A 14930-nucleotide genomic window follows, 5' to 3' on the forward strand; every position below is an offset into this window, starting at 1 on the left:
TACTGATTGTCCAGTGGTCAAAGCAGTGGTGGTCAATAAGCATTGATTAAATAATAATCAGCTTCATTTTGACAAAGGTGTACTAGGCAGGTAAATATGGTCACTAAGCAGTTAAATATGATCTATTCATTCGCTGCCCTGTACAATGATACCAATTAACTTGTGATACAACCGTCATTGTGGCTTACCGCGAAATTTCGAGCAAATAGTCAGTGACCGCACGAACTTTGATTGGGATACGGACAATTCCAGTGAGAGTAAACTGCCATTTAGTTATTACAGTGTAGTTGGCACTCACAGACACGTCGACACGTCTTCAAACATTTGTCGCATAGCCAGTTACGCGGCATCTGGACAGCGTCACTGATTGCTTGTTATGTCATCATGTCCCCTAGTGCTGGGGTGCTCCACTCTTTTATTAAATAACTTTCTGTTATTTAGAAGAACTCAATGAGTAATATTAGCCCACTGCTGATAGATTTCGTAACTGCTACAATAATGCTACATTTTGTAAGATATAGCAAAATTAAACTTAAAAACGCTTAACCAGATTGTGCACGCAGTCTTTTGCGTCCCTCGTCTAAGGAGCTTCAATATTCAGTTGTATTTGTTCCACAGAGCAACTGCTAGTTTTGCAACAGGGATACTATGATGAAATTCGGAAGTCACCAACTTGTTTTGTATACTGTGATGAGTAGACTTCTAAGAGTGCCGTACTCGATTCAAAGCGGCTAAAATATCGCCAAGTAGCTTCAATTGGTGTTAGCCCATATAGCTTTGTGATAGCAAATTTCGGGTAGTACATCCCAAGGTACAAAAACTAGCAGTATGCTGCACTCTGTGTATCACTTCAAAGCGAAGCGTGCTGAACATTGGTGGAGAATTAAGTTGTAGAATATTTTGTGAAAGAAATAAAGGTGCGCGTCATGAGAGCTGCACATTGAATTAAAACGATGTTCTCAGAACACTGTGTTGGTACTACCCTTTCTCTCAACGATTTTCGCGTCTCACACAATGTTTCACTGTCTTTGGTATAGAACAAACTCTGGCTAATCGACGAAGTCATCTGAAGGCTAATTAGTGACGTTAGGATGACGTCAATGTTTGGTACTACTTAATGTAATGTGGCAATACATGGTGATGTCACAGCATTACCTTCACTCACCACATGCTCCTCTTTCCTTTGAAGATTTCTGCATTTCAAGTGGTGCTCCGCTGCTTCTGACAATGAAGGATATTTGAACCATTGACGCCGACAGATCATGACGCACTTGTGTGATGTCATAAATATGTCTCACTATGGCATTGTCTCACCTTATTGTGGCATCACATGATCACGTCATAACGGAGCCACCCTTCCCTCACAACATGTTGCTCACTCGAAGGTCACGTGCTGTTTTTCTTTTTTACGACGATAATCACGAAGTATTGTGAGGCTTCACCTGAACTCGCGTGGCTGAGTGCCGAAATAGCCACTTGAAGCTTCTATTCTAAAACCCTGCTATTCTGAAAGGAGCCGTAGTGAAATCTCACGTACACAATTTCAATATCTCCTTTACGAGTGTATAAATTGAAGCATGCGTTTTTTTATTGTTTTTGTTTTCTTCCAAAGAAATACATTCACTATAGGGCGAAAATGTAATCAGTGCGCACGTGCTTTCAAGCACAAAGCGAAAGACAACAGTCTGTCATGGCGGCCACCCGTATCTTCCAAGCATCAGTTACATGACATTTGAAAGACCCAGAATTGGGCGTATTTTCTACTTCATGTGATTGATACCCAAATTTAATGTTTGAAAGCATTCGAGTTCAATTTCGCTGTTCATTCTCTGATGTTCTAAAATATAAAAAAACAGAAGCAACGGCAAAGTAGAGCATGAAGTCGCAAAATACTTAAGCATGGTTTCGAAGCTTTGTATGGAGTTGTTTGTGAATTAAATATTAAGTTTTTAGCTCTATGCGTGCTTGGTAATGTGCTGGTTATACAATAAATAATATTATTTTTACAATAGAATGGCAACCATGCGAGCAACAAGCACTACAAAAGCCAAAATGTTCTACCCGGTGTGAATACATTCATGCTAATGAATAAATCAAACAACGAACACTCAATTCTTTGTGAAAAAGCATTATTTATGACATTTTACGTAGAACTATGAAGGTTCCAATCGCTGGTATCCACAGGCGTTGTCATTTGTTGTTAAGTTCCCAACTTGACCAACTTGGTGACCAAAAGGCGACAAGGTGGTGTCTATTTGAACAGTTGGAACATTTATCTTGTCTTTATTTATTAAAGCGCGGCTTTTATTCGCCCGTTCCTCATACGAGTGGTAATGCCGTTGATTAGGGTAGTCTCCTATTATTCCGTAAACTTTCTTTTTTATCTCTACGCTGACCGTGGTTGAGATAATGGCTCAGCTAACTTACGCTGCAGAGGTATGAACAGTTTCCGTGTTCCGTGCAAGCAAGAGGTGGTGATTATGCCACATGTTACACGAAAATGCAATATATGCAAGAAAATAATTGAGGGAATGTTACTCAATCACTCATTACTATCACGACTGACAGCACACACACACATGCACGTCCTGTGCCCGAAGACTTTGTTCTTTCATATTTTAAGAACGCCGAACTGTAAACATATGCAAATGCGCTATAGCTGCAGACGAGGCGTCATTTAGATCACGTTTTCTTTATTAAGTACTAATTTCACACAAGAAGTTGGTCATGTTGTTACGAACTGGCTAGCAGCAGCTTAGGGTAGTCGTTTTGGCGTACGAGGCGCCTTCATCGCCCACATATCTCACAAATTTTCTGAGCTGCTATAGTCAAAGGACAAAACGCCCTGTTTTTTTTGTGTTGGTTGCCTAGACTACTTCTTCTTTCCCGTCATGCGTTAGGTTATCTGAAGTAAATTTTACTGTCCTTGAAGCATATACTCAACTTTATTTCTTGAAAGGCCAACTCATAATAAAGTTGAGTGCGAGGTTTGCGTACAGCGCTGAGCGCAATCAGGGTGAGCACGCGAGTGTGAGGCCTATCAACGCCACGTAACACTAATCGTCAGAAACATTGCACATGCCCAGCATGTGCGCTACGACACACTCTTTCCACCTCAAGCTCTACGTCATGAATAGGCTTGTTCATCGTTTGCTAGCTGCATTTCAAAGTCCACATCGATCAAAAATTGATGCGTGGATACAAAAAAGAGTATTAAACTGAACTATTGAATAAAAAAACATAAAAAACTACAAAGAAGAAAATAACTTGAAATGCAAGATGAGTCAGCTTAGCAGACAGAAATGCGACAAGCTGAGGACATACGAGTTTATCGACGACCTGATTCTCATGCTGGTCATGTTGAATATTTCAGACGATAAGTGTTACGTGGCGCTGATAGTGGCGTCGGCCACGCGTTTGCGTGTTGATTTCAAGAGTACTCATTGCTGTACCTAGGGAGTCCATGAATCGTGAAATCGCATTGCAAAGCATATATTGCACTTTAGTTTAAAAGACTGACTATTCTTAATATTGAGTTGGAGTTGTACGTACCTTGAAGGTCTAGAGAGTATGAAATCCTGTTGGAGAACATAGCCCTGTGGCATCCCAGAATAGTATAAGCGTCCCCTTTGTCAGTGTCTAGCTTAAATGCCTCGCCCGACTCTGCGACGGAGTTCCCGATAAAGACACCAACTTTGCGATTTCGAAACGACTCCGGGTCGTAACCGGAATCCAGTATGGCCTCGTACGACGTCTCCAGCAGCAGCCGCAACTGTGGATCGGTCACATGAGCCTGCTTCGGGTACGTATTGAAGAAGTTTGCATCAAAGCGTGACAGGTCCTTGATCTTTCCGTGAATTCTCGGCATTCCGTTGTATCCTGCGTAATGGCGAGAATTTGTGTGTATATTTACCTGTGAAACTACACGTCCTGATTTTTTTACGTATAGTAGCAATCTAAGTGTTTTTATCAGAAAAAAAGGGAGGGGGGGAGGGAGCATGCTTTTACTAGCCGTGCAAAGCTAACGAAAGAACGAAAGTGGTTGATTTTGAAGGCTAAGCATAACCTGGTTGTGGCGCCCCCCCCCAGCCCCCCCTCTGGAAGCGCGTACATTACATCGCTCCTGCTCGACTTGTGCCATGTAGGGCCAACTAAGCGCGGGGCCTGCGCTAACCGTCACCATCTGTGCGTGGCTTGACGGTGGCTGCTCCTCAACATATGCGCAGCTTAAACAAAGTAAATCCAGGTAGTGCACAGCTGTGGCTTGGACATTGATAATCAGTGGTGAGGACTAATTTTTCAGGCACTGCATTCAATTATATAATTAGTTAGTTATTTCAAACACTCACAGTGCCCACGTGGGGAATAAGTGTAAGGAGGAGATATTCTGTGAATACATTTTAAAACAAGTACAAAATTGTAATACAATTCAGAACAATAAAAAAAGTGCAGTATGGCGACAAGCCATTAACACTGAGGTGTACGTAAAAGAAATAAAGCTATATATTGAAGCATGCAATTCTGACACGTAATTAGGAGAATATACCAATCAAAGTATTTTTGAATAGAATAAACACATGCATATATATATATATATATATATATATATATATATATACACACATATATATATATATATATATACACACATATATATATATATATAAATAGATATTATATATATATATATATATATATATATATATATATATATTGTTGCGAATGTATTTACTACTTTAGAGTAGAAAAGTACTCCAGCAGTCAAGATGGCAGCCGTTGTGTATTTCGAACAGCCCAAAAACGTCGTCGTCTTCTTCTTCGCACCGCCCGCATAGCTGCATAGCCGCGAACCCGCAACATCGACCTCCGGCGGCGAAAAGCGCCGACCCGGCGCTTGTTAGCAGGTGTTGGACGAGATGTACGGCTTGAGGCGAGCGACGTGGACGATGTCGGAAGATGTGGAAGGTATCGAAGGGTTTAGAGGTGCTATTTCATAGGTAACATCAGTTACCTGCCGTAGCACACGATAAGGTCCGAAATACTTGGGTAGAAGCTTTTCAGCCAGACCAACATGTCGCGACGGAGTCCACAGAAGAACGAGGTCACCTGGACTAAAGTGGACGTCCCGATGGTGGCTGTCATAGCTACGTTTCTGACGGAGCTGCGAGTCCGAAAGGCGCTGGTGGGCAATCTGACGGGCTTTCTCCGCGGTGCTAATAGCGCGGCGAGCATATGCTGTGGACAGGTCGGTAGGGTTGGGTACAAGCGTGTCGAACGGCAATGTCGGGTCTCTTCCATACAAAAGGTAAAAGGGAGAATATCCAGCAGTGTCGTGGCGTGAGCTATTGTAAGCGAAAGTGACAAAGGGTAGCGCAATGTCCCAGTCACGATGATCCGTCGACACGTACATGGCGAGCATGTCAGTGAGTGTGCGATTCAGACGTTCTGTGAGGCCGTTTGTTTGAGGATGGTAGGCCGTCGTAAGCTTGTGCTTGGTTGCACAAGAACGAAGTAGATCGTCAATTACCTTAGATAAAAAGTAGCGACCGCGATCGGTGACCAGTTGACGAGGAGCACCATGATGTAAGATGACGTCTTGAATCAAAAAGTCGGCGACATCTGTAGCGCAGCTGCTTGGAAGAGGTCTCGTAATTGCGAAACGGGTCGAGTAATCTATGGCGACGGCGACCCACCTGTTACCGTCGGTAGAAAGAGGGAAAGGGCCCAGCAGGTCGAGGCCGACACGATAGAAAGGCTCGGCAGGTACGTCGATCGGTTGAAGGAGCCCGGCGGGGTGTACCGCTGGCCTTTTGCGGCGTTGGCACGACTCACAAGACCTAACATAACGTTGTACAGAACGGTAGAGGCCGGGCCAGAAAAAGCGTCGGCGGACACGGTCGTACGTTCTGGCAACACCAAGGTGGCCAGCCGTTGGTACATCATGTAGTTGCTGAAGTACGGTCGAGTGCAAATGAGTGGGTATTACGAGTAGTAGTTCGTTTCCCACATGGTGCATGTTGCGGCGGTATAAAATGCCGTCTATGACAACGAACATGCGAAGCGAACTGTCTGTACAGCCTGTGTTCAGGCGGTCGATTAGCTCGCGTAGGGACGCGTCACGCCGTTGCTCACATCCCATGTTGCCGAAAGCAGAGAGCGAGGAAATACAGATGGACGCGTCGTCGGTTACTAGATCTGGAGCGTCAACGGGGTACCGAGAGAGGCAGTCGGCGTCTTGGTGTAAACGGCCAGACTTGTAAACCACTGTGTATGTGAATTCCTGGAGGCGCAGAGCCCAACGAGCAAGGCGCCCCGTTGGATCTTTGAGGGCTGAAAGCCAGCATAGAGCGTGATGGTCAGTGGTAACTGTGAAAGGCCGGCCATATAAATAGGGGCGGAATTTACCAACTGCCCATACAAGCGCCAGGCACTCGCGTTCCGTAATAGAGTAATTGCGTTCGGCAGGAGAAAGGAGCCGGCTGGCATACGCAAGAACTCGATCGTGACCGGATTGACGCTGGGCTAAAACCGCGCCAATACCGTAGCCACTAGCATCAGTGCGGACCTCGGTTGGAGCAGACGGGTCGAAGTGGGCGAGAATCGGTGGCGTGGTCAGAAGTGTTATGAGCTGGGAAAAGGCCGTGCCTTGATCAGGACCCCACTCAAATGGTACATCTTTCTTCAAAAGATCAGTGAGGGGGCGTGCGACCTCTGCGAAGTTTCTGACAAATCGTCGGAAATATGAGCATAGGCCCACAAAACTTCGAACGTCCTTGGCACAAGTCGGTACAGGAAAATCCAGGACAGCTCGGACTTTGTCGGGATCGGGGCGGATGCCGGAGGAGTCAACGAGATGCCCTAGAATAGTAACTTGGCGATGCCCAAAATGGCATTTCGAGGAATTAAGTTGGAGCCCAGCCTCTCGAAATACTGAAAGAATTGAGGAAAGGCGCTCGAGGTGAGACTTAAAGGTTGGGGCAAACACAATCACGTCGTCCAGATAACACAGGCAGATAGACCATTTAAAGCTGCGCAAAAGCGTGTCCATCATCCGCTCGAACGTTGCCGGCGCATTGCACAAGCCAAACGGCATTACCTTGAATTGGTAGAGACCGTCAGGCGTTACAAAGGCGGTCTTCTCCCGGTCGAGGTCGTCCACGGCGATCTGCCAGTAACCGGAGCGTAAGTCTATGGAAGAAAAATAGGTTGCGCCATGAAGGCAGTCCAGGGCATCATCAATACGAGGAAGCGGGTAGACATCCCTTTTGGTGACCTTGTTTAAATGCCGATAGTCCACGCAGAAACGCCAGGTATTGTCCTTCTTTTTAACTAAGACTACAGGGGACGCCCACGGACTCGATGAGGGCTCTATGATGCCTTTTGTGAGCATCTTATTCACCTCCTGTTGGATAACTTGGCGTTCTGATGGTGACACTCGATAGGGACGCCTGTGAATTGGAGCTGCATCACCGGTATTAATGCGATGTTTGACTTGCGATGTTTGACTTATGGGCCTACCGTCAAAGTCAAATATGTCCGAATAGCTCGTGAGAAGATCAGTGAGGTCTTTGACCTGAGACGGCAAGAGGTCTGAGGCAATCATCTTAGTTACATTGTTGAGCCGTGTAGATTTGGCTGCGTCGGTGCTATGCGGGTTCGGCGAGGCGACTGTGGCCAGTTCACGTGACACTGATGAGATCTGGCACTCGTGTGACGGTGAAAGAGTGGCGAGAACAATGCCTTGTGGTAGGATTTGAGGGCTGAGTCCGAAGTTCAGAAGAGGAAGGCACGTCTTGTTCGCTGTGACAGTTAATATGGTGTACGGGGAGGAAACGTTGCGGGCCAATAAAACACCGGGAGAGGGAAAGACCACGTAATCCCCATCCGGAACACTGGGATATGGTTCAACTGTGACACAAGTTAGGGCTTGGGGTGGGAGGCGAACAAACTCAGCGCACGAAAGCTTGTTCTGTACCATCTTCGACTCTTCGGTGGCCGCAGGCAAGTCAAGTTGCACGACGCCGGCTGAGCAGTCAATTACAGCGGAGTGGTCGGACAAAAAATCGAGTCCAAGGATGACGTCATGTGGACAGTGAGCGAGAACATGGAATAGAACGGACGTCTGGCGGTCGGCGAATCTCACACGCGCGGTGCACATTCCGAGCACAGCCGGGGTCGCTCCACTAGCGACACGTACAAATAGGGACTCTGGCGGCGTAAGGACCTTGTTTAATCGTGCACGGAGGTCAGAGCTCAGAATTGAAATATGTGCGCCGGTGTCAATAAGGGCAGTAACAGGAAGGCCATCCACTTCTACATCAAGCAGGTTCTTGTCCGTAGTCAAGGTCAGCAGAGGGTTTTCAGGTCGGGAGTCCAATGCAGCGTCACCTCCGGGAGCTGCATTGCTCAGTTTTCCGAAGAAGGGCGTCCACTAGGGTGGGGCGACGAATAGCGGCGGTGCTGAGGTGACCTGGAGCGACGGTCATGCGGGGACGGCGAACGGCTGGACCGGCGGACTGGTGTCGCAGGAGTGCCATTGTACGGTCCATCGTCACGAGCGCTGTACTGCAGGGGCCGGTGGTTGTCGTCACGTCGATAGCCAGGAAACGACCGAGGTGGATACGTGCGGAAACGACAGTAGCGGGAGATGTGTCCTACACCATGACAATGAAAACATATAGGCTTGTCGTCCTGTGTCCTCCACTGAGCAGGATCACGATAGCGGCGGAATCTTTCTGGTGCAGGAGAAGGCGCTATGGTACTGACCCGAGGTTCCGTCAACGAACACACAGGCTGCAGCCCAACGTTTGCCAGCTCCTCTCTCACGACCTGTTGGATCAACGAGATCGTTGGTCGATCATCAGATGGGCGGGTCAGAAAAGACGGAGACGCGGCCTCGATTTCTCTACGAACGATGCGAACCACACTTTCGTTGTTATGTGGTTGACTGCATGGCGGCTGAAGGTCCTCGCAAGATGACGTAGCGGCCGTGTTCGGAAGTCGCAAGAAATTCTTGGCGACCCGGCGACTCTTCAGCTCTTCGAATCGGCGGCACTCTTTGATGATGTCATCAATGGTGGAACAGTCTTTGGAAACCAGTATGTTAAAAGCATCATCTGCAATGCCTTTAAGTAAATGGCTTACTTTGTCTTCCTCGGACATGTTGGGGTCGGCACGATGGCAAAGGGCGAGAACGTCAAGGATGTAGGTGACATATGATTCGGTCGTAGTTTGTGCCCGACCAGAGAGTTCTTTAGAAGCGGCCCGCTGGCGTCCGACGGCCTTACCAAACAGGTCACGAAGCTTCTGTTTGCAAGTATCCCAGCTGGTTATGTCCGCTTCATGAGCCTCGAACCACGCGCCAGCTGTTCCGCAGAGATAGAAGCCAACGTTGGCGAGCATCATCGTAGGGTCCCACCGGTACACTGCTGCAAACCGCTCGAACTTCGGAATCCAGTCGTCAACGTCAACATGGTCGGTGCCGCAGAAGTTGCCAGGGTCGCGCGGTTGCGTCAATACGACCGGCTGTACAGGCTGCGCCGGAGTCGCGGCTGAAACAGGAGCGGCAGAATTGGTTTCTGTTGCCATGGTCGGGCAGTCGAGAACACGTCCGCTTCGAAGTTCCGTCTTGCGTCGTACCCAGCGCCACCACCAAAATGTTGCGAATGTATTTACTACTTTAGAGTAGAAAAGTACTCCAGCAGTCAAGATGGCAGCCGTTGTGTATTTCGAACAGCCCAAAAACGTCGTCGTCTTCTTCTTCGCACCGCCCGCATAGCTGCATAGCCGCGAACCCGCAACAATATATATATATATATATATATATATATATATATATATATATATATATATATATATATATATATATATATATATATATATATATATTGCTACGTGCCAGTGCATGGAGCTGAAGAAGACGAAGCAGATAGACTGGCACTAGCTAATCTGTGTGGGCGCTGCTCGCCTAACCGGCTGTAAATACATCGGTGATCGGTGACTACCCCTCTGAGTCAGTCTCCTTCCCGTAACATATTTGGTGGAGTTGTGTGATGCCCATCCTCGCCACGGAACTCCGAAGCGGACGCTCCCTCGCGGCTAACAACATGACCACTCAAGACTCGGCTACATCCTCTCTTCTGCCCGACCTGTCAACCCAGCGCCCGCAACAACTTTCGTGGCGGTTCTCGCACTCAAAGACCCCGGCGTGTTCTCGGGCAGCGAGGGTTCCGACGTCGACCAGTGGCTACGCCTCTACGAACGCGTCAGCGCCATTTACAGGTGGGATCCCACTCTTATGCTCCCAAACGTCATCTTTTATCTCGACGGAACCCCTCGTGTTTGGTTTGATAACCACGAGCATGACATAACAAGGTGGGACAGCTTCATGGCAAAGATCCGTGAGCTTTTTGGCAATATCTCTGGTCGTCGTGAAGCTGCGAAAAATGAGTTGTCGACTCGCGCACAATCTTCCACGGAGCCCTACATCGGTTATATTCAGGCTGTCCTTTCACTATGCCGCCAAGCTGACGAAAATATGTCTGAACCTGAAAAAGTTGCGCATATCCTAAAAGGTATCGCCGACGATGCGTTCAACTTGTTGGTATTCAACAATGTGTCATCTGTTGATGCGATCATTCAAGAATGCCACTGGTTCCAACAAGCTAAAAGCAGACGCATCTCCCATCAGTTCCAGTGCCTCCCGAGCACCACTGCGACGTCCTCGTGTCTCGACACATATCATCCACCAAACACCTGTGACAACTTGACGCGAATCGTCAGGCTTGAAGCGGCTGCTCCAGCTAAGGTGGGAACAAGGTACCCTGACCCCTCTCCGCCAATTACGTTGCTCTCATTCAAGCAGTCGTCCGGCAGGAAATCGCCAGCTTGGGAATTCACTCTATCTCACTGCCTCCACTCACCGACTACCAGCCCCGATACACGCCTGCACGTCCCTTCCCGACCGGCTCTCCCTCAACATTCCGTAATTCGTCCGCATGGCGAACACACGATGACAAGCCGATATATATGCTTCTCGTGTCACAGAATCGGGCACATTTCTCATCATTGCAGAAGTCGCTGGGGTTCTCCTGCACAACCGTCCTCTCGTCTCTTCTATGCACGTCCTGCCTATCGCCATGAGACCAGCCGCGACCATTTTGCCCAGGAACCTGCTTCTGAACACCGCTACTCCCACTCTCCATCCCCACAACGTCGCCAGTCTCGTTCTTCACAGCCCCGCCGACCATCTTCCCCCACCTTCTCACGAGGTTCTCCGACGGAAAACCAAGCGTTGCAGCCCCCGGAGGTGGCGCTGCATTGCTCGGACTGACCGCAAATCCTTTTTTGACGATACCGATAAAACGGAACCTCATAGACGTACAAGAAGACGGCGTACATGGCACTGTTCTTGTCGACACCGGAGCCCAACTTTCCGTGATGACGAGTGATTTTCGCCGCAAGCTCAAGAAGGTTCTCACACCTGCGACCACTCAGTTCCTTCGTGTTGCGGATGGTGGAATAGCATTTATCGTTGGAATGTGCTCCGCTCGTGTGAGTATTGCGGATCGACACACAGTTGTTCTCTTCACCGTCCTTGATAAATGCCCCCACGACGTAATCTTAGGCCTCGACTTCCTATCCGCGCATTCTGCCCTCATAGACTGTTCGACCAGTACGCTCCGTTTACACTTGCCCGAACAGAACCTCTTACACAACGGCCGAGTCGCCTCTGCACAACGGGACACGCGCGCCTCCCTCCACAGACACTGACCTACATAGAGCTCGTCTCAATACCACCAGTTCCCGACAGTGAGTATGTTCTGACCCTTATCACTGATGTTCTCATAAGCCGTGGCATTACATTACCGCAAACCATTCTGTCCGTCGCAGGAAATTATACGTGCCTCCCAGTTGTCAACTTTAGGTTGACACCTCAAGTTTTGCCACAAAGGATTACTTTGGCGTTGCTCTGCACCTTAGAAGACAATGCGGTAGATGTTTTCGCGATGGCCGCCCCTTCTGACCCTTACGCTCAACATCAGTCAGCCACTTGCTCCGACAGCGCTATTACTTCGATGATCGCTTCCAACTTAACGCCGCAGCAGACTGATGAGCTCCACCGGGTTCTGCTATCCTACATCGACGTTTTTGACATCAGCGGCCGTCCGTTGGGGAAAGCTACCAGTATGAGCCACCGCATAAACACTGGTAATTAGCATCCTATTCATAGGCGTCCATATCGGGTGTCGGCGGCCGAGCGTCACATCATCCAAAGTGAGGTCGACAAAATGCTCGCCAAGGACATCATTGAGCCATCTTGCAGTCCTTGGGCTTCTCCTGCAGTGCTAGTCCGCAAGAAAGACGGTGCATGGCGTTTCTGTGTGGATTATTGACACCTAAACAAAATTACCAAAAAGACGTCCACCCTCTGCCACGAATAGATGATGCGCTTGATTGCCTCTATGGGTCCCACTAATTTTCCTCCATAGATCTTCGTTCCGGCTACTGGCAGATAGAGATAGATAAAATGGACCATGAAAAGACAGCATTCATCACCCCTGATGGCCTATATCAGTTCAAGGTCATGCTCTTCGGCCTTTGTAACGCTCCAGCCACCTTCGAACGAATGATGGACTCCATGCTCAGAGGATTCAAATGGTCCACCTGTTTGTGCTACTTGGACGACGTCATCGTCTTTTCACCAACATTTGAAACTCACATAGAGCGCCTCTCAGCCATCCTGGGAATCTTCCGTCGCGCTGGCCTGCAGCTCAACTCGTCGAAATGTCACTTTGGACGCCATCAAATCACTGTGCTTGGCCATTTAGTTGACGCCAACGGTGTACAACCAGACCCGGCAAAAATCAGCGCCGTCAAAAACTTTCCTGTACCACGATCTGCGAAGGATGTACGCAGCTGTATCGGACTATGCTCCTACTTCCGACGCTTCGTGAAAAATTTTGCGCACATAGCGAGGCCGCTTACGCAGCTCCTCAAGAAAGAAGTCCCGTTTGCATGGGGTTCCGAAGAGGCTTCTGCGTTCTCGACTCTCGTCGTTCTTCTCACTACCCCTCCGATTCTGGCACACTTCAACCCTGCTGCCCCTACGGAAATCCGTACAGATGCAAGTGGGCATGGCATTGGTGCAGTGCTGGCTCAGAAACAACATGGCCATGATTGCGTCATTGCATATGCCAGGCGCCTCCTATCCGCCCCTGAACGTAACTATTCGAAAACAGAGCGTGAGTGCTTGGCTCTTGTATGGGCGATGGCGAAATTTCGACCTTATCTATACGGACGCCCATTTTCGGTAGTTACCGACCACCACGCACTCTGCTGGCTCAACTCTCTGAAAGATCCATCAGACCGCCTTGGTCGCTGGGCTTTGCGCTTGCAAGAGTTTTCCTATTCAGTGGTCTACAAATCTGGCCACTTACACCGTGATGCCGATTGCCTCTCCCGGTAATGCTCGCCATGTCAGCAGCCGAGTGCCTTAGCTTCTAGACCACCCTGTCAACGATCTTGAGGACACTGACGAGCCCACGGAGAACTCTATCTTGTCAGTGTCCGACTTCCTTAATATTGGGGAAGAACAGAAGCGCGATCCAGAGCTGCTTGACTTCATCAGCCGTATGGAATCCTCCACAAATGATGCTTCCGTCCGCTACTTTGTCATTCAAAAGGGTGTGCTATACCATCGCAATTTCCGACTAGACGGGCCCGACCTTCTCATTGTTGTGCCTAAGTATTTGCGCCACTGTGCTCTCACCAAACTTCACGACGCTCCCACGGCTGGACACCTTGGCGTATCCCGCACGTACGGGCGCGTCCGGCGCCGTTTTTTCTGGCCAGGCCTTGCTCGTTTGGTACGCCGATACGTCACCACATGTGACCTATGCCAACGTCGTAAGACACCGTCGCTGCTACCCGCTGGCCATCTCCAACCAATTGACATACCCGCGGAACCATTTTACCGTGTTGGGTTAGACCTGCTTGGTCCTTTCCCCCCATCAACATTGGGAAACAAATGGATAGCCGTTATCACAGACTACGCTACACGCTACGCTATTACGCGAGCTCTACCGACCAGCTGTGCAACCGACGTCGCTGACTTCTTGTTACGGGACGTTATATTGATTCACGGTGCGCCAAGACAGCTTCTCACAGACCGTGGCCGCACATTTCTATCCCAAGTCTTTGCCGACATTCTGCGTTCTTGTTCCACGCAACACACACTGACAACCGCTTACCACCCTCAAACCAACAGCCTTACGGAACGATTTATCCGCACTTTAACAAATATGCTCGCTATGTACGTGTCGTCCGACCACCGAGACTGGGACCTTGCCTTACCCTACGCAACTTTCGCGTATAATTCATCCCGTCACGACACAGCGGGCTTTTCGCAGTTTTACTTATCGTACGGAAGAGAGCCGACTTTACCACTGGACACAGTCATCTCAGCTCACACCTCGTCCACCAGCGAGAATGCCCGCGCGCGATTGCGCGAGCCGATCATGCCCGTCAGCTCGCTCGTGCTCGGCTGATGGCGTCGCAAACCAACCAATGCCGTCGGTACGATGCGGAACATAGAGACGTACTTTTCGCTCCCGGTACCCTCATTTTAGTCTGGTCCCCTCATTGTCAGCTGGGCCTATCCGAAAAACTTCTGTCTCATTACACGGGACCCTACCGTATATTGCGTCAAGTAACACCTGTCACCTACGAGATCAGCCCCATCTGTCCATCATCATCTACTATGCGGCCCAGTGATATCGTACACGTCTCGTGGATCAAGCCGTACAATAATGCGTCAGATAACGACCTTTAAAGCACCGGGACGGTGCCTCCGCCGCCGGGGGTCATGCTACGTGCCAGTGCATGAAGCTGAAGAAGACGAAGCAGATAGACTGGCACGAGCTAATCTG

General features: G+C 48.9%; 1 protein-coding gene across 4 annotated transcripts in view; it reads right to left on the minus strand.

Moving 5' to 3' along the window:
• LOC119179026 (fatty acid synthase) overlaps positions 1 to 14930 on the minus strand; it is a 159666-nt gene that overhangs the window by 126607 nt on the left and 18129 nt on the right. For all 4 annotated transcript variants that reach the window (XR_012885044.1, XR_012885043.1, XM_075869602.1 and 1 more), the window contains exon 3: positions 3553 to 3879. Coding sequence is in view for 2 of the 4 variants with exons in the window: in XM_075869602.1 (XP_075725717.1) it covers positions 3553 to 3879 (327 nt within the window). In the remaining 2 variants the exon portion in view is untranslated. The remainder of the gene's footprint in view (positions 1 to 3552; positions 3880 to 14930) is intronic.

This window comes from Rhipicephalus microplus, chromosome 7 (assembly GCF_043290135.1).
Source record: "Rhipicephalus microplus isolate Deutch F79 chromosome 7, USDA_Rmic, whole genome shotgun sequence".
NCBI classification, from domain to species: Eukaryota; Metazoa; Arthropoda; class Arachnida; order Ixodida; family Ixodidae; genus Rhipicephalus; species Rhipicephalus microplus.